Below are 21,544 nucleotides of genomic sequence, written 5' to 3'. Positions count from 1 at the left end.
ATACTGTGGAGTGAGAATGAAAGATGAGTCATAGCCACAGAAACCCAGGGAAACTTGGTGCTAATGGCCGCAGAAACTAAGGGGATAGAGTGCTAATGGCAGTCCCCAGAGATGGTAAGGAACGCAAGCTTCAACAACTCATCAACACCACAGCCCATCCCAGACCCTCCACCAGTCCCAATCCCTCGTACTCCAGTTCTCCCAGTATCAACACCACTGCCCATCCCAGGCCCGCCACCAGTCCCAATCCCTCGTACTCCAGTTCTCCCAGTATCAACACCACTGCCCATCCCAGGCCCGCCACCAGTCCCAATCCCTCGTACTCCATTTCTCCCAGTATCAACACCACTGCCCATCCCAGGCCCGCCACCAGTCCCAATCCCTCGTACTCCATTTCTCCCAGTATCAACACCACTGCCCATCCCAGGCCCGCCACCAGTCCCAATCCCTCGTACTCCATTTCTCCCAGTATCAACACCACTGCCCATCCCAGGCCCGCCACCAGTCCCAATCCCTCGTACTCCATTTCTCCCAGTATCAACACCACTGCCCATCCCAGGCCCTCCACCAGTCTTAATCCCTCGTACTCCATTTCTCCCAATATCAACACCACTGCCCATCCCAGGCCTTCCACCAGTCCCAATCCCTCGTACCCCATTTCTCCCAATCCCAGCCTTTGCTGCGTGTTCACCATACCCTCTGACCTTCCCCTCTCTGTGGCTGAGCGTGCTGTTCTCAGCAAACGACTCTGCTTTGTACCCTTACGTCCCCACCTCAATGAGTTCCAGGCTCGACATGATGTTGAACTCTTCTTTCGTCGCCTTCGTCTCCGTGCCCACTTCTTTGGGCAAGAATCCTCACCCCTTTCCACTGATCCCTTCATGTGCCTCCAACATTCTGCCTCCAAGTGGACCACCCCCCCGGGCCGGGACAATTACCTGCCCTTGATCTTTTCATTGTCGACGGGACATTGGCCGTCTTAATTTTTCTGCCCCCCTCGCCCATTCCAACCTCGCTCCTTCTGAACTTTCTGCTCTTCACTTTGTCAGGTCTAACCCCGACTTTGTCATCAAACCTGCCGACAAAGGGGGTGTAGTTGTCATCTGCCGCACTGACCTCTACCTCGCAGAGGCTGAGCAAAACTCTCCAATACTTCCTCTTACCTCCCCCTGGACCATGACCAGACAACTGAACATCAAGCCATTATCTCCAACACCATTAGTGACCTCATTTCTTCCAGATGCCTTCCCCCTACGGCTTCCAACCTCATAGTCCCCCAACCCCGGACAGCCCGCTTTTACCTACTTCCCAAAATCCACAAAAGGACTGTCCCAGCAGGCCCATTGTGTCTGCATGTTCCTGCCCCACCGAACTTATTTCCTCTTATCTCGACTCCATCCTCACTCCTCTTGTCCATTCCTTCCCCACCTATATCCGGGATTCATCTGATGCCCTGCGTCATATTGACAGCTTCCAATTCGTGGGCCCTAATCGCATTCTATTCACCATGGATGTGCAATCCCTCTACACCTCCATCCCACACCAGGATGACCTGAGAGCCCTTCGCTTCTTTCTCGAAAAGAGACCCGGACAATTCCCATCCACCACCACCCTCCTCTGCCTGGCTGAACTCGTTCTATCTCTCAACAATTTCTCCTTTAACTCATCTCACTTTCTCCAAATCAAAGGTGTAGCAATGGGTACCCGCATGGGTCCTAGCTACACTTGCCTTTTTATGGGGTATGTGGAACATTACTTATTCCAGGCCTATCCGGGCCCCCTGCCACAACTTCTTTACCGATACATTGATGACTATTTTGGTGCCGCGTCATGCTCTCGCCCGGACCTGAAAAATGTCATCAACTTCGCTTCCAGTTTCCACCCCTCCATCACTTTCACCTGGACAATCTCAGACACTTCCCTTCCTTTCCTTGATCTTTCTGTCTCCATTTCCGGCAATAGACTATCCACTAATATCCGCTACAAGCCCACTGACTCCCACAGCTATTTGGACTACAGCCCTTCACACCCTACACCCTGTAAGGACTCCATCCCTTTCTTTCAACTCCGTCACCTCCGTCGCATTTGTTCTGACGATGCTACTTTCCAAAATGGTGCTTCGAAAATGTGTTCCTTCTTCCTCGACCGTGATTTCCCACCTGCAGTTGTGGACAGGGCCCTCAATAGCGTGCGGTCCATCTCCCGCGCCACTACCCTCGCCCCCTCCACTCCCTCCCAGAACAAGGATAGAGTCCCCCTCGTTCTCACATTTCATCCCACTAGCCTCCGTATGCAAAGCATAATCCTCCGCCATTTTCGCCAACTCCAGCGTGATGCCACCACCAAACACATCTTCCCTTCACTCCCTCTGTCAGCATTCCGCAGAGACCGTTCCCTCCGAGATAATCTAGTCCACTCCTCCAGCGTACCCAGTACCTCTCCCATCACCAGTGGCGGACTGGGTCTAAAAATATTGGTTGCCAGGAGACAAAGGGGGCCCACCCACAACTACAATGCTATCATTTAATTTTCATAACGAATAAATAAAATTTTCAAAAAATACATATGGAAAAAAGGTACAATTAAAATGTTTATGGAAAAAATGTGTATTTCTTAGTAATTAGTGTACATGTACTGTACATATTACTGCCAGTAGATACCAAATGTAAATACAGAATGTTATAATTGAATTTTATTTATTTTTTTAATTTTAAGTAATTGGTTGATATTTTTAAATAGTTTACTGCACAATTTACACATTAACAGATAGTTCAAAAGCGCAATAGAGCATTGCATGCAGTCCACTATATTAAGAGCAATCGTTTGTGTTCGCTAGATGATTGTGCGAATCTGCCAATAATAGCTTCTGCATCCAAATCACCAAATAATTCCTTTTCAATGGATAGCAACATGTATGATTCCAAATTCTCCTCAGACAGCGAATTTCTTAACCTTGTCTTTATGATCTTTAGCTTTGAGGTTTGAGTAGGATGATCATTGCTCGGCACAACATCGAGGGCCGAAGGGCCTGTTCTGTGCTGTACTGTTCTATGTTCTATGTTCTAAAATGTCCTCTCACATTAGACTTGAGTAACTGATAGTGTGCAGATGACTTCATAAAGGTTCATAAAGGTTATCATATGCCTTGTCATGAAGTCTGTTGGATGCCAGATGGGCAAGTGCTGCCAATTTTACAATTGTTGCAACTGGAATCCATATTCTCACCATCATTAAGCAATAGCTTTAATACATCAAAGTTTGAAGCAAAAGAAAACAATTCCAATATTACTTGATCTTTGCTGATTTGTGGAAACAGCTTAATAATACCTTCCAATGCTTCATCTTCAAGGTCCTTCTCTGCAATAGTTTTAAAGTTTGCTGGGTCCAAGCAGGACAAATCTTTATACAACTGTTTGTGTTGTACAAAGCGTGATTCTAGTGACTGGACAATGCGATCCATTATTAGGTTAAACACATTTACTCGAAAATCAGCTAGAGAATCTGAGGAATTTCTTTCATCATCAATAAGCTCATCTGCCATTCTTTTCTTCTTCCTCTGCCTCTTAACTGGCAATGCTGTTTCCAACGCATCAATTTCCAATGTTTGATTTTCATCCATATTCATCTGTGAAATCCTGTCATTACATTTATTTATAAATTCCAAAGCCTTGCTGTGAACGTTATTAAATATTCTTGTCTGTTCCTTCAACTTTGTTGTAGCTGAATCTACCAAACTCCATGCAGTAAACATATCTAAACCACTTGTCCGTAGATAACTTGATAACGGGGTTGTAGTTTCAAATATATACAAGTAAGTAAATGCTGTCGATATGGTTTCAAACTTTAGAAGACTTTGAAGTAAAACATTTGCTTCATGTTTTGTTTTTGCATCAAACTTTTCTGAATCTTGTATCATTGATAAGCATGTCAATAGATTTACGAAAGTACTGGCAGCGGCATTATCAAAATGTCCAAATATAGTTGTTGCTGCATTGGATTTTCCTGACCATCTCGTCTCACCAATTAGCTTTAATCGTTTCATTTTTTCTTGTCCTAGATGTTTTCCAACAACTTCTATCCATACGGCCATTCTCTTGTATGATGCTTTCACAAAAGTTGCTATATTCTGGAGCAAATTGAAAAAGGAAACTGCAGGCACACAACATTTTGTTGTTTCAGTTATCACCAAATTCAAGACATGGGCATAACACCATATATGAACATGTTGATCAGCCACATCAGCAATTTTACTTTGTAAACCATTATACTTGCCATGGTAGCTTGCAGCGCCATCTGTGCTATCAGATAAACATTTTTGGGGGTCAATTTTAAGATGCTGTAATGTTTCAATCAATAGATCAAAAAGTCCCTGTCCTGTACCATCATTACTTGGCACAACTGAAAGTAGTCGCTCATAGATAATACCTTTAAGCACATACCGAATAATAATGCTAAACTGATCGATGGATGAATTATCTTGTGTTGAATCAACCTGAATAGAATAATATTTTGCTTGAGAAACTTCATGACTAATTCTTTCTTGTATCATATTCTTCATAATTTTGATTAACATGTTTATAGTTGTTTTACTCAGGTATGTAACAAGTCCGCCACGGCCTTTACTTTGAGCCTTTCCTTGTTGCTCTAATCGTTTGATTCTTTGTTTAGACTTGTTTTGCACTGCAGAAACGTGAGCTGCCATAATGGGGTCATATGTTGCCATCAACTGCACTGTAGCTAAAAAATTGCCATGATTCAGAACCTCATTATCTAGATTGTAGGCCGATTCATTTCTGTGACCTCGAAAAGGAAGTCCTAACATCTTTATGATGTCTATAATCCTCATGACAATACTTCTCTGCTTCAATACTTCTTTCCTTTTAATTAGTGATGCTGCAAAAAATTTATCTAAGGTGCCATCATTAACCACACTGATATTTTGCTGAGCATTTCTGACACGTGTTGTTGTCGATTCATGTAAAGTCAAGCTCTGGCTAATACACCTGTAGTCACTAAAGCCACGTACAAAGGATTACAAGTGTTGTGAAACTCAAAGGCTAAGCAGTATGAACAATATAAGCATCTATTTTCTTGGTTATATGTTAGCCATTTTCTTGGGACTGAGTCATTCATAATTTTCCTCTCATACAAACGAGCATCAAATGGCAGATCATCAAGTGGCTGAAGTGGATGTTCAGCAAAAAACTGTTTTAGCTTTGCTCGTGATGGATATTAGAAGATTCCAGTAATTGATCTTTCATTTTCTTGCATAGGTTCATTTACAGGATGTGCTTCAGAAACCAAGTCATTTATGCTTGAAGGAATATATGATTCCCTGTCACTAGTTGAAGCTATGTGTTCAGATGTTGCAACTACAGGCAGTACAGATACCGGAACAAGGAAGCCAGAAGAAATATTGGGCCTGGGTTGATTAGTAATTGATGCACTTGTTTTGTCTCTACATTCAAAGTAGCTCTTCTCTGTTTTTGTAACTCGCATGTCATTGCATCATCACCATGAGCATTGTTTCTTGCTTCCTGATTATTTGTTGCAGAACTGGATATTGATGTGGATTGTGCTTGTGGTATTATAAACTCTGTAATAGGCCTGCATCGCTTGGCTGATTCCTTCCTTTCTGGTTCTTTTGTTCTTTGCGTTTTAGTGACCCAGATTTATGCTTTTTCTTTTCCATGTTGGTTGGGGTAATATTCCTGAAATAAAAACTTAATTAAAAATAGCCCACATTGGGAAAAATGAATATTGATGATTGCAAGAATAACTTGAAGGAACGCCAGATAAACCCCTACTTGATAAAAAATATAAAATAACTTACTTACACTTCAATAGGCTATGTTCATTGGTCAATACTACTGTGGCCTATGCAGCTTCAGAAGAGGAGACAATCCACTGTCCAGTGGTCACACCAGCAAGCAACTGAGACAACTGTTGAAACTTAGAAGTTTGGTCCGACTATAGTAAGACATTAAGAATGGTTCCACGACCAAAATTAACATGTCCAGTTTGATACCAGAGTAGTGTTACAAGTCGCAACCCTTTGAGTTTACCGATCATGGCTTATCACTTCAATATCTTTGACCTCATGATTCACGGTCAAAGGTACCGCTTCTCCTTTTCGGTGACCTCACGACCCTATGTACTGCTTGATATCCTTTCAAGTTGCCGACCATCTCAAATCACGAACTGTAACTTTATCTTTAAATTCACACACTCTTGCTGAAAACGTGGATTTCCAACTATGTCCGACCCGGATGAACCACCCCCCCCCCCCCCCCCCCCCCAGTCCCCCTCCACTCCATTTCACATCCGTTTAACACTGCTTCGTTCCTTCATACACGGAGTGATTATTTGTTTGTTTGTTTATTGCATTTTTATTTGGTATTGCTCTTTTTAAAAACAATTATATTTTATTAAGTTAGAATACGAATCTCAGGAAAGAAGTTGGAGATTTATTTATCTAATTAATTATAATTTTTAAGGGCCCTTCAGAGATTCATGGGCCCCTTCTTGGCTCTCCGGGCCCCGGACCGATGTACCGGCTGAACCAAGACTACTGCTTGATATCCTTTGAAGTTGCTGACCATCTCAAATCACGAATTGTAACTGTATCTTTAAATTCACACACTCTTGCTGAAAACATGGAATTTCCTTAATTATGCCCGACCCGGGCACCCCTATTCCACATCCTTCCACTACCTCCCCTGCTTTGTTCCTTTTCATGCACTGCTTATTTGTGTCCTGTTCTCTTTTTTTTCTTATTCCTTTTTATTACTAAAACAGTTGTCTGTGTTTGTTTCTTTATTGCATTTTTATTTGATATAGGGTCCCCACTTCATCAGGGGCCCACTTGCCATCAGGCAAGCTGACACCCTAGCCAGTCCGCCACTGTCCATCACCCATGGCAGCTTCCCATGCAATCGCAGAAGGTTTAACACCTGCCCCTTTACCTCTTCCATGCTTAACATTCCAGGCACAAAACACTCATTCCAGGTTAAGCAGTGTTTCACTTGCACCTCTTTCAATCTGGTCTATTGCATTCGCTGCTCCCAATGTGGTCTCCTCTATATCGGAGAGACAAAACGCAGACTGGGTGATCACTTTGCTGAGCATCTTCTGTCTGTGCGCATTCAGGATCCTGACCTTCCTGTTGCTTGCCATTTTAACAAAACACCCTGCTCCCATGCCCACATGTCTGTTCTTGGCCTGCTGCAATGTTCCAGTGAAGCGCAACGCAAACTGGAGGAACAACATCTCATCTTCCGGTTAGGGACTTTACAGCCTTCCGGCCTGAACATCGAATTCAACAACTTCAGATGATCAGCCCCACCTCGACCCATTTGTTTTTATTTCATTTTAACCGGCTTTTACCATTTATTTCTATCCTGCACCTTTCCAGCACCTTTCTCCTCTTTGCTTCCCCCTTCCCCTCCCCCCACACCAACAGTTCATCCTCTCATGTTAGTTTCCCTGCTGTTTGACCGTTCACATCTTTTGTCCTTTCTGGGGACTGCCATTAGCACTCTTTCCCCTTGGTTTCTGTGGCCATTAGCACCAAGTTTCCCTGGGTTTCTGACTTGCTGAGATTTTCCAGCATTGTCCCTTTCGACTCAGATTCAATTACAGCCTTGGGTGACTTGTATGTTTTCCCAGTGTCTGCGTGGATTTCCCCAGGGTGTTTTGGTTTCCTCCCACAGTCCAAAGATGTGCAGGTTAGGTGGATTGGCCATGCTAAATTCCTTTAGTGTGCAGGTTAGGTTACGGGATACAGGGGAGAAGGCATGGATAGAGTGCTCATGCAAAGGGTCGGTGCAGACCCGATGGGCCAAATGGCCTCCTTCTGCACGGGGTATTCTATTCTATTTTCTCTGGTGCGGGATGTACAAGCCTCAACTTGATGAGATTCATTGGAAAATTTTGGTTTGGCTGACAGTGTAAAGTTTACACCGTCATGTTTCAAGTTATTCATCTGCAGTATGATGGTGTCCTGGTGTGTTAAAAGCTAAATTCAAGGCAGGGCCAGATATTTCAGTGCTCTTGATGTGGCTAGTTTTGTGCTCTTCCTTTTCAAGGACATAGAATGAACCCAAGAAACAAGTTGTTATTAACTTCTATAGAGCAACCAGAACCAGCTGTTTTGGGGAACAAAAAGGCAAGAGTAGAACTGCCGGAAAGTGCTCATTAAAGTTTGAGACCGATAGCCACAAGCAAAATATTCACAGCAGCTCATGACCATGTTGAGGGATTGGACGCATTTTCCATAAGCAGCTCAGAGTAATGTTAACATTTGTTAAGACTTTGAATACCATGATAATCGTGAGAACATCTTCCAACTTTTTTATTCCATTTCACCTTTTGGGAAATAACCATGTTGAATTACCTAAAGTTCTTCTATTTTCAAATCGTACCGAAAGATATTGGTCTGATGTTTCCTTTTGGGTCAGAGCATTTCTTCCATCTTTGATTATCACTGTAGACTTCTTGGGATGGTAGTTTTTAAAAAGTTGCTAGGTGAACAAATGGGAATGTTCAGGAGAATTTTATGTTAACCCACCAGAATGTGGTTCGCTTCAAAAACCAATCCATGTCAAAATGGGGTCTAGCAATCTTAACTTTTCAAATTTCAGATTTAAAATAATTTTTCTTGTTTTCGTACTACTGCTGATAGTTCCAGGGTGCTCCACCTTTGTTCTCCGTAATTATCCACAACTAGAAGTTCACAATTTGACATTTCTCTCTGTAGGAAAATGTTGAGCACAGACAATAAGGTGTCTCCAATAACCATAGTTGATTTAATCCTATTTGAGGTTGCCTATCCATATTCCAAACAAATACACTAGAAGAACTTGTGAATATATTTATCAGGTTATTTGTATTTAATTAATTTATGCATTGTGTATAATGGCTAACCAATGGTTGTTTTTGCGTTTGTTTGTCTTCTTTACCCTTTCTCGACCCTTCTATCCTGTCGTCAAGCCTCCATTCATTTCTACCCTCAGGTACTCAGCCCTCACAATTCCTACTGCGCTCCTCAACCTTGCTGCTGTCTTGGCACTGTCCCAGGCTTAACTTCCTCTTGGGTAAGCCTCAAGCTTCTCTCTGCACCTCCCTGAACATCCTCCAAAAGGCCCATCAGGGCACTCTACCATGTCTTTTATGAGCAGAAATCCCAACAGCTCTACCCTAATTTCTCGCTGATCATTCTGCCCTGCATGCTGACTGGAGCTAATCTTTCCTACCTCCTCACTGTTCCATTGACTACTCCCAAGGCGCTTTGCCACTGGATCATCTCTCACTATATCCCTCCCTATCGTACTTCAGAATGTCCATTCACTTGGCATCCAAGAGCTTATTGTGGATGATTGCATTGACATCATGGCCTTGACAGAAACCTTGTTGAGAGTTGATGCCACCTAAATAAAGTCTCCTTGTTTGGCAATGACTTTCACCACTTGCCACGTCTGTACTGTTTCGGTGGCGTATAGCTTTTGTCACCAAAGCAAACCGTTGGTCTGTCTCTGTACTTCTCTGGTACCATTTCCTCCTTTATTTCATCCCATCACCCCTCATTTAAAATCCATCGTTCTCCATTGATCAATTAGTACCCGGACAATTTTTAGATATCCTCACTGCTTTCTTCCCTCAGTCACTACACCAAATCAATTCTCAACCTGGTGATTTTCAATGCCATTTCAACTCATCACGCTGCTCTCCTAACCTCTTAATCTCTATCCATGTAAAACCCCCATGCCAGTTCACATGGCCTAGTTACCCTCATCGTGTCAACCCCAAATAAGGCCATCTCTAATCTCTCTTCCTTGTATTGCTCCCCTAACTTTCCTCCCACTTTCTTCTGTGTCCCTGGGGAAAACCTTCTTCAATTTATTTACACCTGTCCTTTCAAAATCCCAACTGTCTAGCTTTTGACGTTCCATTCACCACAACATTTCTGCAACTAGCAATCTGGTATATCATACCCTTGTCTTTACCGTGTGATGCCCAACTCCCACTAAAATAATTAGTCGCTCTGACACTTGTTCCTCTGGTTTACTGTATCTTCCATGTTTCCGGTCCCAGAGTACTAGTAAAATGCCAATGGTATTGAAGTAACAGGTAATTCTATCCAAAAAAAATAAATTCCGGACAACTAGTGTTTCGGAACAAGAGATTTCTGGACTTGGGAGGTATTTTAAAGATCAACGTGCGTGAGGGATATCTGCAAAGGTGAAATAATTAAGTAAAAAGGTAAGGAAATTGAAGAAGGAAGTTGAGTTCCACAATTTTGAGGACCTGACAAAAAATTAGTCAGATTAGTGCCAATTTCGGCACACTGGGGAAGTAATAAAACATAAGAAATAAGAACAGGGTGCACCATTCAGTCCCTCAAGCCTTCTCTGCCATTCGATCAAGATCACAGCTGATCTGATTCTGGCTGTAACTCCACTTTTCTGCTCCCCCCTCCCCCAATATCTTTCGACACAGTTGTCAGAAGAGATGGAAGTGCCCAACGTCCACTGAGTACTTCTTGGGCATGGGTGGGAGTGGATTCACAGCCCCTCCTGAATTGGACCGAGCTCATCGTACACTTCAGCGGAGGCCGTATCTAAAGATCCATTCCTTGCGATGATAGTGAGGTTTCACAGCTTCAAGGAAAAGGAGAGGGTTTTGCAATGGGCAAAGGAGCACTGTGGCTTCAAGTGGGAAGGCCAGTCCATCAGGTTCTATAAAGACATTGATGCAGAGCTAGCAAAGCAGAAGGCCATGGTCAATGGAGTCAAGGCTGCCTTGTATAAGAGTGAAGTCGGTTTGGTCTACCTAGCTCGGCTCAGAATTACTTTGAAGGAAAAGACTATTCCTTCGACCAGCTGGGAGTGGCGCACTTTTTCGTTAAGGGACACGTAATTGAGTTTTTGGTTCTGTCAACGGGCAAGTTGAATTATTACGTTGTTGGGGTTTCATGGTTGTTCTGACTTTTTTTCTTGTTGTGATTGAGTTCTTATAGTTGTTTAGATTTGGGGTTTTACACTATGTGGAGTTTGGTTTGTTATGATATATAGTTTCCTTCTGCTGCGCAAGATATGTGGGGTTTTTATTGTTTTTATTGTTTATAACTATTTTCTTTTCCTTCAGTCAGGGACCTCCCTGCTAACTAAAGATTTGGATAACGGGACCGATTTTGAAGGGTTTGTTGCAGTTCCTTATAGTAGTTTTTTTGATAATGACCTTTGAGTTCTTGTTTGTTTGTGTTTGTTAGATGTAACAACATGGATAGGATGGGTGTAGCGGGATAGAGCCGAGGGCTTTGGACACGATTGGTATCATGACCGGTACAGGCTTGGAGGGCCGAAGGGCCTGTTCCTGTGCTGTATTGTTCTTTGTACCCTGCCGTCTGGGACATAGTAGAAAGATAACAAGGCGGCTGTCAGGGGTTTTCACTTGTGAAATGGCCCTGAAATGGACTCTGCTCGTGTTCTCCTTACAGACTCTAATTATGCCGAACAATAAATGTCTTTTTTAGCAGCGCAAGACTGGGCATCTAAACCACTCATCAATACAATGACCCTTTTAGAAATTAAAAAGCTGGATTTAATTATGGCAGAGTCCTGCCGAGGTGGATGGCAAAATACTCAGCATCCCTTTACATACTGAGGCTAGGGATCTCATCAGCGTCTGTCTCCGGTCTGAACCCAGAGGGAAGTGCTATTAGAAGGATGCCACCATGTGCCCCAAAGAACAATCCCTGGCACTCCAGCAAGTGGTTTAGAAGAAGGTCAAGAAGGGAAAACATGAAGGATTTCCTGTCCAGATCTTCGGTTAACATTGCAGGCAAACTGTGACAATGTCATTGAAGCCCACTGTGCATCCTGCTGGTTTATATGGGTCAATGGAGTAAATTAGGATTGCTGCATGTGGGCAGTTAGTGGAATCAGTGCTTTGACCCACTTGAGCAGGCCAACAATAACCATATACCATAAATGCATTTTTAAAATCGAGTTTCTCTTTTATTGTGTGTCTGAATAAATGGCAAATGTTTATTAAAGCAATAAATGGTTTGCGAAGAATCAGGAATAGAAAGCATGCATGTTTAATGACTATTGGAATTAGTTTATTGTGTTGCTGAATTCTTATCAGATCACAGTGCCGTCTTTGACACTATGTTTCGCCATTGTAATGTCAGACTTTATCTTTTTCAGGAACTCCCCAATGACTGATTTTTTCCATAGATATAAATTTTCCATTTACTGGTGCGACCAGTAATTGTTTATCAAAATATGGGTTGGTCAATTGCATGATAGTTTTACATGTATCTGTTTGAAAGCAACATAATAGCAAGAGTAAATGAGATGTCCACTTGCTCAGGGTTTTCACTGCAGGAGTAATTTGTTCAGTCAGCCTATTTATCCTAAAGCAATTGCTGATGTAGTAAAGCTCTTTATTATAATTACAGCCCCTTGTTAAGTAATTGTCAGAAATGCCAGCAGAAGTTCATCATACAGTAAGCAGATTGTACTTGAGTCGATGCAAAAAATATGTAACCCATGCTATTAAGCATTTAGTCAAGAACTTCTCATGTAACTATAAAGCAGTTTAGTCTGTTGAGGGCAAAACGGTGGCACAGTGGGTTAGCCCTGCTGCCTCACGGCGCCGAGGTCCCAGGTTCGATCTCGGCTCTGGGTCACTGTCCGTGTGGAGTTTGCACATTCTCCCCGTGTTTGCGTGGGTTTCACCCCCACAACCCAAGATGTGCAGGATAGGTGGATTGGCCACGCTAAATTGCCCCTTAATTGGAAAAAATGAATTGGGTACTCTAAATTTATATTTTAAAAAAGTTTAGACTGTTGATGCTGCGAGGAAAAATGTAAACTTATCAGACTCACTGGCATGGGAGCTGCCATAGTTGGAATGGATGAGATATAAGTAACTGGAATACGGTGGAAGGAGAAGTAATACTGGTAGCTGTAAGGGTTGATAGGTTTATAACAGATATTGATTAACAGCTTAACCTTGGAAATCGAGATAGAGAAGGTAAGGAAGGAAAGAATCTGAGTGAACCATATGATGGCAAGAGAAGGGCAGAAATGCAAGCAAAGTTGATGAAGTTTTAAGTTTGGGGTAAGAGTAGGAAGCAGTGGGCATCAATGTCATGGGAAAGGTGAGGCAGGAAACCTGTGTATGACTGGAATATTGGGAGATCTCATTACTAAGTTGATATATTAACTGCAAATCTCTTGTATTCAGGTTAAAATTTCTCTCGATTTCCAAAGAGGACCTGTTTCTGATCATAAAACCACTGTGCCTCTTTCGTGCTAGGATATTTATGTCCAAAGTACAATAAGTGCAGGGATGAGTTTCTTCAGTTTGGTAGGTTTCTGACATTTAGATTCTGAAATTCCACCGTAAACATGACTTTGAATTCACTGTCTCCATAGTCCAAAAGAAGCTGAACAATTGAAAGTGCGAGGATGAGAAAATCATGCAGTTTTGTGATTGGAGGAGCAGCGAGGGTGGGAAAGACAGAATCTGTGAACAGTAACTACTCCAATCACAGATTCTGTTTCTCCCAATCTCCCGGCTAGATTCCTTCCCTGCCACTTGCTGCTCCTTCAGAGACAGCATCAGTGATTGGGCAAGCGGCATGGGCAGGAATTATAGAATCATAGAATTTACAGTGCAGAAGGAGGGAGGGAATCTGTGATTGGAGGTCAAGAAGGAGTCTCGCTGCCACCATACAGGAGATTTTCTGATGCAACAGACTTTCTGCTGCAGTATCACCAATCGTTTCAAAACTCTTGATTTGGTATTTACATTAACTCAGCACAAATGCATTTAAATCGATTGTTTTTCACAGGTTTATTGTGTAACTATTTTTCATTATTTAAATGAGAATGAGCTCAAAAGCATCATGGGTACTGCGCTGTAATGTGAACTGCGCTGTAATGTTCTATTGTTATTGTAAATGGTGGGCGTTTGATGAATCGGGTGGTCCGGGTGTAGCTTGTTTGCATTGAGAGGTGTGAGTTGGTTGGGATGTACCAAAGTTCTGTGGGTGAAAAGAGAAACTAAAATTTAGATCTTCTGTCAAAAAAAAATTCAGATTCAAACAGAAGAGCTGGGATAACAGTTGTAGCGGTAATTTATAGCCTGGTTGCTGACTGAAATCTGAGAATGGTACTTTCTGCATAGATTTCAGCAATAATAGACTTCCCACTGATTTTGCCATATTACTCTTGAATTTGCTTGTGAAAAGGACTTTCAGCATACTCAACAATGACTTAATGTGTGGTTTGAGTTCACTCTGATTTAAGAGAAGTATTGTGGTTAATCTTTATTCCCTGATCTGAATGGATTCCAATCAATTTTGGAAATTGGAACTGATGTTGCTTAAAACTTTTTTCTGCCAACAGGGTGAATCTGTGAAGTATTTTCTGGATAACCTTGACCAGATTGGGCAGTTGGTGAGTGTAAACCCTCTTTTACTTTAACAAACAGATCATCAGGAAGTTACCTGTGCAAGCAATGTTACACTAGCTATCTGTCTAAAATTCAATTTTAAAGTTTAATTTTGCATAATGTGGCAGGCATAATCATTGGGCGAAAAGATCACGTTGAAATGATGGTTGGTGTGTCCACCTTCTCATGACTTGGCTATTTGTGTTTTTTTGGGCCAGTTGCATTTCTCTCCCAGCCATTTGTCACTATCTTTTAACATAAGACTGGCATGTAGCAATTTAGCACACTTTAAAAATGCCGAGCAAAGTCTCACACAATGAACCAGTTTTGGAGTACAACGGTATTCTTGTCGGAAAAGCTGCCAGCCAATTGTTCACAAGTCATAGAACACCCTAGGTATTTTTATTCAAACACTCAGGTCTTCCTAGTAGCCAAGTTCGATAGTTGGTACTTGACCTGATGGAGGACTGATGTTAAGCTGTCTATCATCTGTGTCAAAAGACCCCACTTTGTAATTCTTTGCCTGCCTTTCTTCAGAAAATTATCGCCTGCAGGAGTACACTGGGAGCATTAGGCAAGAATTGGGTTCCACTTGAAATTGCATTGAAGGAGCAGGCTATTTCACTGATGCAGTCAAACATTACATGAACACAAGACCCCTTTTAACGCTGATTAATTTGAAATGGATTACTGTTTCAAGTGGGAAGACTGGCAGACATGCATCAAGGTACAGGTGGCTGTATGGGCTGGAATTTATGTTTAATCTTTATTTTATTTATATTTTGTGTGCATGCACATAACTTATAGTGCTTGCGTAAAACCACTAATAATGTCTGTGTCTACTGGAAACATAGGGTGTGATTCAGCGGCCCCATTCACCCGGCGCGAGCCCCAAATTGGGCAGGGCGCTGGGCCGATTGCAAATCATCCAACTCGCTCCACCCAGCGTGGTCTGGATCCTGCCCTCACTGGGCGAGATCCAGATCAGCATGTTTAATTGAGCCTTACAGTTGAAAAAAGCTAGGGCGGTGGTGGGGTGGGGAGGGAATGGGACAGGATGGCCCCCCAATGTGTGAAGAGCCTGAAGCTCGCCAACAAGAAATCCCTCTAAGTGGGGCCTTGATAGAGAGAATCTCCCCGAGGCCAAAAAGATACTACAAAGTGCTGTTGGAAAGCAGTTGCAGCTGCCATGAAACACCCCACTAAATGTGCCGTTCGGTGGACTTTAACGAGAGTCCGTTGAATCACGTCCACAATGTTCATGCGGACGGGAAACGTAAACTATGTTTCTCGCTCTACAATTGCTACCAGATCTGCATTTTCAGGTTTTCTTCCGCTTACCAGCTTCTGCAGTATTTTACTTTTATTTTGGTGGAAATATAAGTGGTTGGACTTGTGTTTTCATTGGGACTGATGAAACGCTCATCATTGCCAAAAGTGCATAATGGCAAAGGTTTATGATATGTTACCCGGGTATTTTTTCATAATTAGTATGACCCAGGGTTCTGTCACAAAACCTTTCCTTTGGCTGTTTGAGACTGCTGACTGTTTCATTTATGGAGGCAAGGTATCAATCACTTACTTCATTGCTGCCGTTGTTACTAATCTGTTAGCTTGCAGTAGAAGCTAGTATTGCTATAAATGCCCACTGATGGCAAGTAGCAATTTCTGTCCAAATACAACTTCTGCTTGTTACTTACTAACAGAAAAATCATAAAGACCAACCCCCACTTCTTTAAGGTGTTTTTATCATCTAGCCACTGCATTTAGATGATGCAGACAATCCTAGTTTAGTGCTGGTCGTGGTTCCACGCTGTTAGATTAGATTTAGATTTATTGTCACATGTACCGAGGTATAGTGAAAAGTATTGTCTGCGTTCAGTCCAGGCAGATCGTTCCATGCATGATAAACATGGGGCATACGATAAATACACCATGTAAATACATAGACATCAAGTGAAGCAGATGGAGTGCAGTGCCACACGGGAGAGAAGATGTGTGGAGAGATAGTTCAGTCCATACGAGGGCTATTCAGGAGTCTGATAGCAGCGGGAAGGAAGTTCTCCAAAGTTCAGCCATGGCCCAACAATTAAGGAAGAAACCCATTCATTACCGAATTAGCCGGTTTTGCAATGCAGTGATATTCTCTGAATACCCTACCAGCTAATTTGTTCACAGCTGGATCCCACGACAGGCCAGGAATCCTTATTCCAGCACTAAACTGCATCCTAAGGTGAATACATTCCAAAGTGTTAATAATTGTATTTATTAGCTTTAAAATACATATAAAACTATGGAAGCCTTCCTGCAAATATTTGCAGTCCATTGGAGGAACAGTGCCTCAGATACTTGGGGTAGGAAGAATGCTGTGAAAGCTGAGGTGGGAGGATGTTGAAATGCAACAAAGAGGCCATCCCTTGCTTTTTTTTAAAAAACAACAACATTTTTTTAGTAAGGTCTTTGTAGTTTTATCACAATAATAACAATAACAGCAACATAAACATGGTACATAAAACATTTCCATCCCTATCACTTTCTTCGCACCCCCAATCAATGAAACAATAGTCTAACCCCCCTCCCTCCCCCTTAGATTTCTACCTCTGATGGCATTTTAATTTTCTCTGAGAAAGTCGATGAACGGCTGCCACCTCCGGATGCACCCTAACATTGACCCTCTTAGGGCGAACTTTATTTTCTCGGGACTGAGAAACCCAGCCATGTCACTAACCTATGCCTCTAATTTCGGGGGCTTCAAGTCCCTCCACATTAACAGTACTATCCTTTGCTTTTAATCAAACACTCTTGAGCTCATAGGAATGCATTTGTTCACGAAGCAGTACCAATGTGCTGACCCAGAGGCCCAATGGCCTCCTTCTGTACTGTATGATTCTACATGACGATATTTTATTTCTAATGGTTTATTTAGTGGGTAATTTTGTCCTGCCTTCACCTGTGTCATTTGAACTTTTTTAAATGTTGCTCTCTGCTTTAAGACACTCTGATTGTCTGGCCATAATTGCTGTCAGTTCCTTCTGATGATAATTCCTCTAAAGTTGGAAGTCTTTTTGAATTTTCAAGTCTCCGTGCCAGATTATCTCCTGAGCCTGATTCTTGACCCAATGTTGGCACTTGTTGCAGTGCACCTACAACTGATTAACTTACAGAAACTGTCAGTCAAGAAATACAACTGCTCCCTTTCCTACAACATAATTATTGCATTTCTATTGGCTATTACTGTTTATAATGTAGTATATTTGCCCACAGTTTGTTGTTCAGAAATGCAGTCTATGTTTTCCTGTTTGCAGCACATCCTAAGTACAAACGAGGGAATTTTCAGACTTGAGTGGTTTGGAAATCACTGCCATGTCTCATGGAAATTTACAGATTTGTCTCCTAGAAATTTGCAGTTTTTTTTTAATGTTCTGATTAGTCGAGCTATAAATTCAGTAATTAGCCAAAAGTATCTTACAAATGCACTGTTCACATTACCAAACTGTAACTTCCAATTTATTGCTGGTTTACCCATCTTTTGAGAATATAGTATGTGTTTTTACTGCAGCAGATTTGTAGCATTGAACAGCCAGCTGAGATCACTAATTCAATACAGGTTGGAATCAATTTGTAATCAGCTTAATCTCTCAATGGCAGAGATGCTGGCCAAAGCTTTTCTCATCAACCTGAAGTTATTAAAATTAACACTAATATGGATTTTAGAATTAAAATTAATGTTGGATACTGAAAGAGGGGAGCAATTGTGTGCTGAAATCACAAATATTATGGTATTTTCAACTAAATTAAACATATGGCAGTGATCTCAAGGAAATTAGCTCATTCGATTCAGAACACTCAAACCACTCCAGTTTTTGACCCCTTTGTGAGATTATTGCTTTGCATTCGATCGCTGACAAACATGAGAGTAGATTTTCATTAACTTCAGCTTGAGGCTTCTGAGCTTTATTTGGTCAATGCCACGAGTGATGCCAGCATTTATTGCTGCCATTCAAATTTTGCACATTTTAAAAAAGTAAATCAGAATTGTTCACTGTTTGCACAAATCTCATTTTTAAAAACATTTTTTAAATATTCACTGAACACCTAAAGTTATTTTTTGAAAAATATTTTTATTCAAATTATCAACATTTTATCTTTTTTACAACAATTCATAAAACCCCTCTACTCCTTGACAGCAACCAGGTCTATAAAATGTAAAACAAACAAGCCCCATCTCTGGCGGGAGCCCACTTCCGCCCCTCCCAGAGCAAATTTCTCCCTCTCCAAATACAGGAACTCCATTAGAACCCCCAGCAACGCCGAGGCAGAAGCTGACCATCACCCCAACAGAAGCCGTCTGCAAGCAATCAACGAGGTAAAGGCCAAAACATCTACCCCAGCTCCCGTCTGCAGATCCCATAGGCTGATGCCCTGAATATGTCCTCCAGGAGACCCATCTCCAATTCTACATGGAGCTGAAAAACAACCCCCAATATTTCTCCAACTTCAGACAGGATCAGAACATATGGACATGATTGGGGGGCCCCTCCCACACCGCTCACAACTATCCTCCACCCCCTCAAGCAGCCGGCTCATCCTCGCCTTTGTTATGCGCTCCCTATACAGCACTTTTAATTGAATCAACCCCAGCCTTGCACACGAGGCCTAGGCATTAACCCTTCGCAACTTCCTACCATAATCCTTCCGCCCCATCCCCAACCCTTCCCCCCCCACTTGGCCTTAATCTCTTCCTTGGACTCCTTGTCCTCCTCCATAACCCTGCTGTAGATCGCTGAAACAATCCCAATCTCCAAACCCCCCTCCTCCACCAGGAAGCTCGGGGAAACCTTTCTTACAAAATTCATGACCTACATATACCCGAAGCCCTCCTCACGCTGGAGCCCATACTTCACCACCAGCTCCACCAAATTTGCTGATTGCCCCCTCCAGAAACCTCGCCCCTTCATCTCTTTTACCCCCTTTCTCTTCCCATCCCCGGAACCTCACATCCATTCTTCCTGGCTCAAAACCTGTGATTCTTCTTATCGGCATTCCCTCAACTTGAAGAGCTGCCGAAATTGCCCCCAAATCTTCAGCGTGACTACCACTACAGGATTACCCGAATATGTCCGCAGCGGGATCGGTAACGCTGCAGTTGCCAGCGCCCGCAACCCTGACCCTTTACAATAAATTGCCTCCATCCACATCCACAAAGCCTCCTTCTCCTTACTCCAGCCCTGGATCTTCTCCGCATTTGCCGCCCAGTAATAGTGCAACAAGTTCAGAAGGGCCAAGCCCCCTGACTGCCACCACCTATGGAGCACCGCCTTCCTTATCCTTGCTACCTTCCCTGTCCACACAAACAATGAGACAAAATCATTCAAAAGAATGATTTTGGCAAAAAGACCAGCACACACCAGAACAAAAACAGGAACCATGGCAAAATATTCATTATTACTGTCATCATCTGACCTGCCAACAACAAAGGGAGATTGTCCCATCTCCCCAAATCCTCCTCAGGGAGGAGGAGGAGTACCATCCCCCTCATCGAAAAAAATACACCAACTCCAACGCCACCCACATTCACCCTTCCAAACTCCCCATACCCTGCATCCTAACAAACCCCCCACCCCCCCAAACCCCACAAGGCTCGTGAAATTTAGCTTGCAAAGTCATGTCCAGTCCCATGCCACCTGCACCCCCAAATACTTAACGTGAGTAGTCGCCACCTGAAATGGCAACCTTCCCATTCCTTGCCTCTGCTCCTGGAGAAGACACACAAAATACTCACTCTTCCCTAAATTTAATTCATACCCCGAAAACACCCAAAATTTCCTGAGCAACCCCATTATGATCGTCCCTGATGAGCCCGGGTCCAAAATTTACTGGAGCAGATCATCCGCATACAAGGACACCCTGTGCTCCGCGAACCCCTCAGCACAATAGCCAAGGGCTCAATCGCCAATGCGAACAGAGGGTGAGAAATGGGGCATTCCTGCCTCATTCCCCGAAATAGTGGAAAGTATCCCGTATTCGTATCATTCACCTGCACACATGCTGTTGGATCCTTGTATAACAATTTCACATATGCCACAAACTAAGGCCCAATCCCCAAACTTCTCCAGCAACGCAAACAAATAACTCCACTCCACTCTGTCAAACGCCTTCTCTGCATCTAGCATCACCACCACTTCTAACTCCCTCCTGTTGCTGGAGAAAGCACCACATACAGCAGCCACTACATATTTGAAGACAGCTGTCTGCCCTTGACAAACCCAGTCTGATCCTCACCCACCACCTTCGGAACATACTCCTTCAGCCTCACTGCCAACACCTTCGCCAATATCTTAGCATCCATGTTTAGTAGAGAAATGGACTTATACAACCCACACCCCACCGGATTCTTCTTTTTAAGTAACAATGAAATGGATGCCTGTCTCATTGTCTCTTACAATCCTCCCTTTGCCACTGTATCCTCAAACATTTCCACAATCAGCGACGCAAGCTTATCCTTGAACTTCTTATAAAACTCTACCAGGAACCCATCTGACCATGGTGTCTTGCTCGACTGCATCTTCCCTATCGCTATCTACACTTCCTCCACCCCAATGGTTCCTTCAACCTACCCTCCCCTCCGCTCCCACCTCTGGACACTGCAATCGCTCCAGAAACTCCCTCATCTCAGACTTATCCTCCGGCGACTCCAACTTGTACAAGTCCTCAAAAGCATTATTCACCTGCTCCACCGTCACCTCGTCCGTTCCATCCCTAATCCGCGTGATCTCCCTTGCTGCTGCATGCCAACGGAGCCAGCTCACCAGCAATCAACTGGCCTTCTTACCGTACTCATACACAACTCCTTGAGCTTGCCTCAACTGAAGAACCACCCTCCCTGTGGACAGGAGATCAAACTTTGCCTGCAACTCCTTCCTTCTCACCAAAAGCCCTGGCTTCGGAACCTCCGCATATCTTCCGTCAACCTCCAAAATCTCCTCTATCAGCTCCTGCACTCTTCCCTATCCACCATTGCCTTGAACTAGATGACTTCACCCTTCACGACTGCCTTCAACACCTCCCAAACCACTGA

The 21,544-nt window shown here is 43.0% G+C and overlaps 1 protein-coding gene across 2 annotated transcripts in view; it reads left to right on the top strand.

Moving 5' to 3' along the window:
* gna12a (guanine nucleotide binding protein (G protein) alpha 12a) overlaps window positions 1–21,544 on the top strand; it is a 133,614-nt gene that overhangs the window by 101,496 nt on the left and 10,574 nt on the right. For both annotated transcript variants that reach the window (XR_005463388.1, XM_038819499.1), the window contains exon 3: window positions 14,421–14,471. Coding sequence is in view for 1 of the 2 variants with exons in the window: in XM_038819499.1 (XP_038675427.1) it covers window positions 14,421–14,471 (51 nt within the window). In the remaining variant the exon portion in view is untranslated. The remainder of the gene's footprint in view (window positions 1–14,420; window positions 14,472–21,544) is intronic.

Source organism: Scyliorhinus canicula, chromosome 15 (assembly GCF_902713615.1).
Source record: "Scyliorhinus canicula chromosome 15, sScyCan1.1, whole genome shotgun sequence".
NCBI classification, from domain to species: domain Eukaryota; kingdom Metazoa; phylum Chordata; class Chondrichthyes; order Carcharhiniformes; family Scyliorhinidae; genus Scyliorhinus; species Scyliorhinus canicula.
This window is presented reverse-complemented; position numbering and strand designations above follow the sequence as displayed.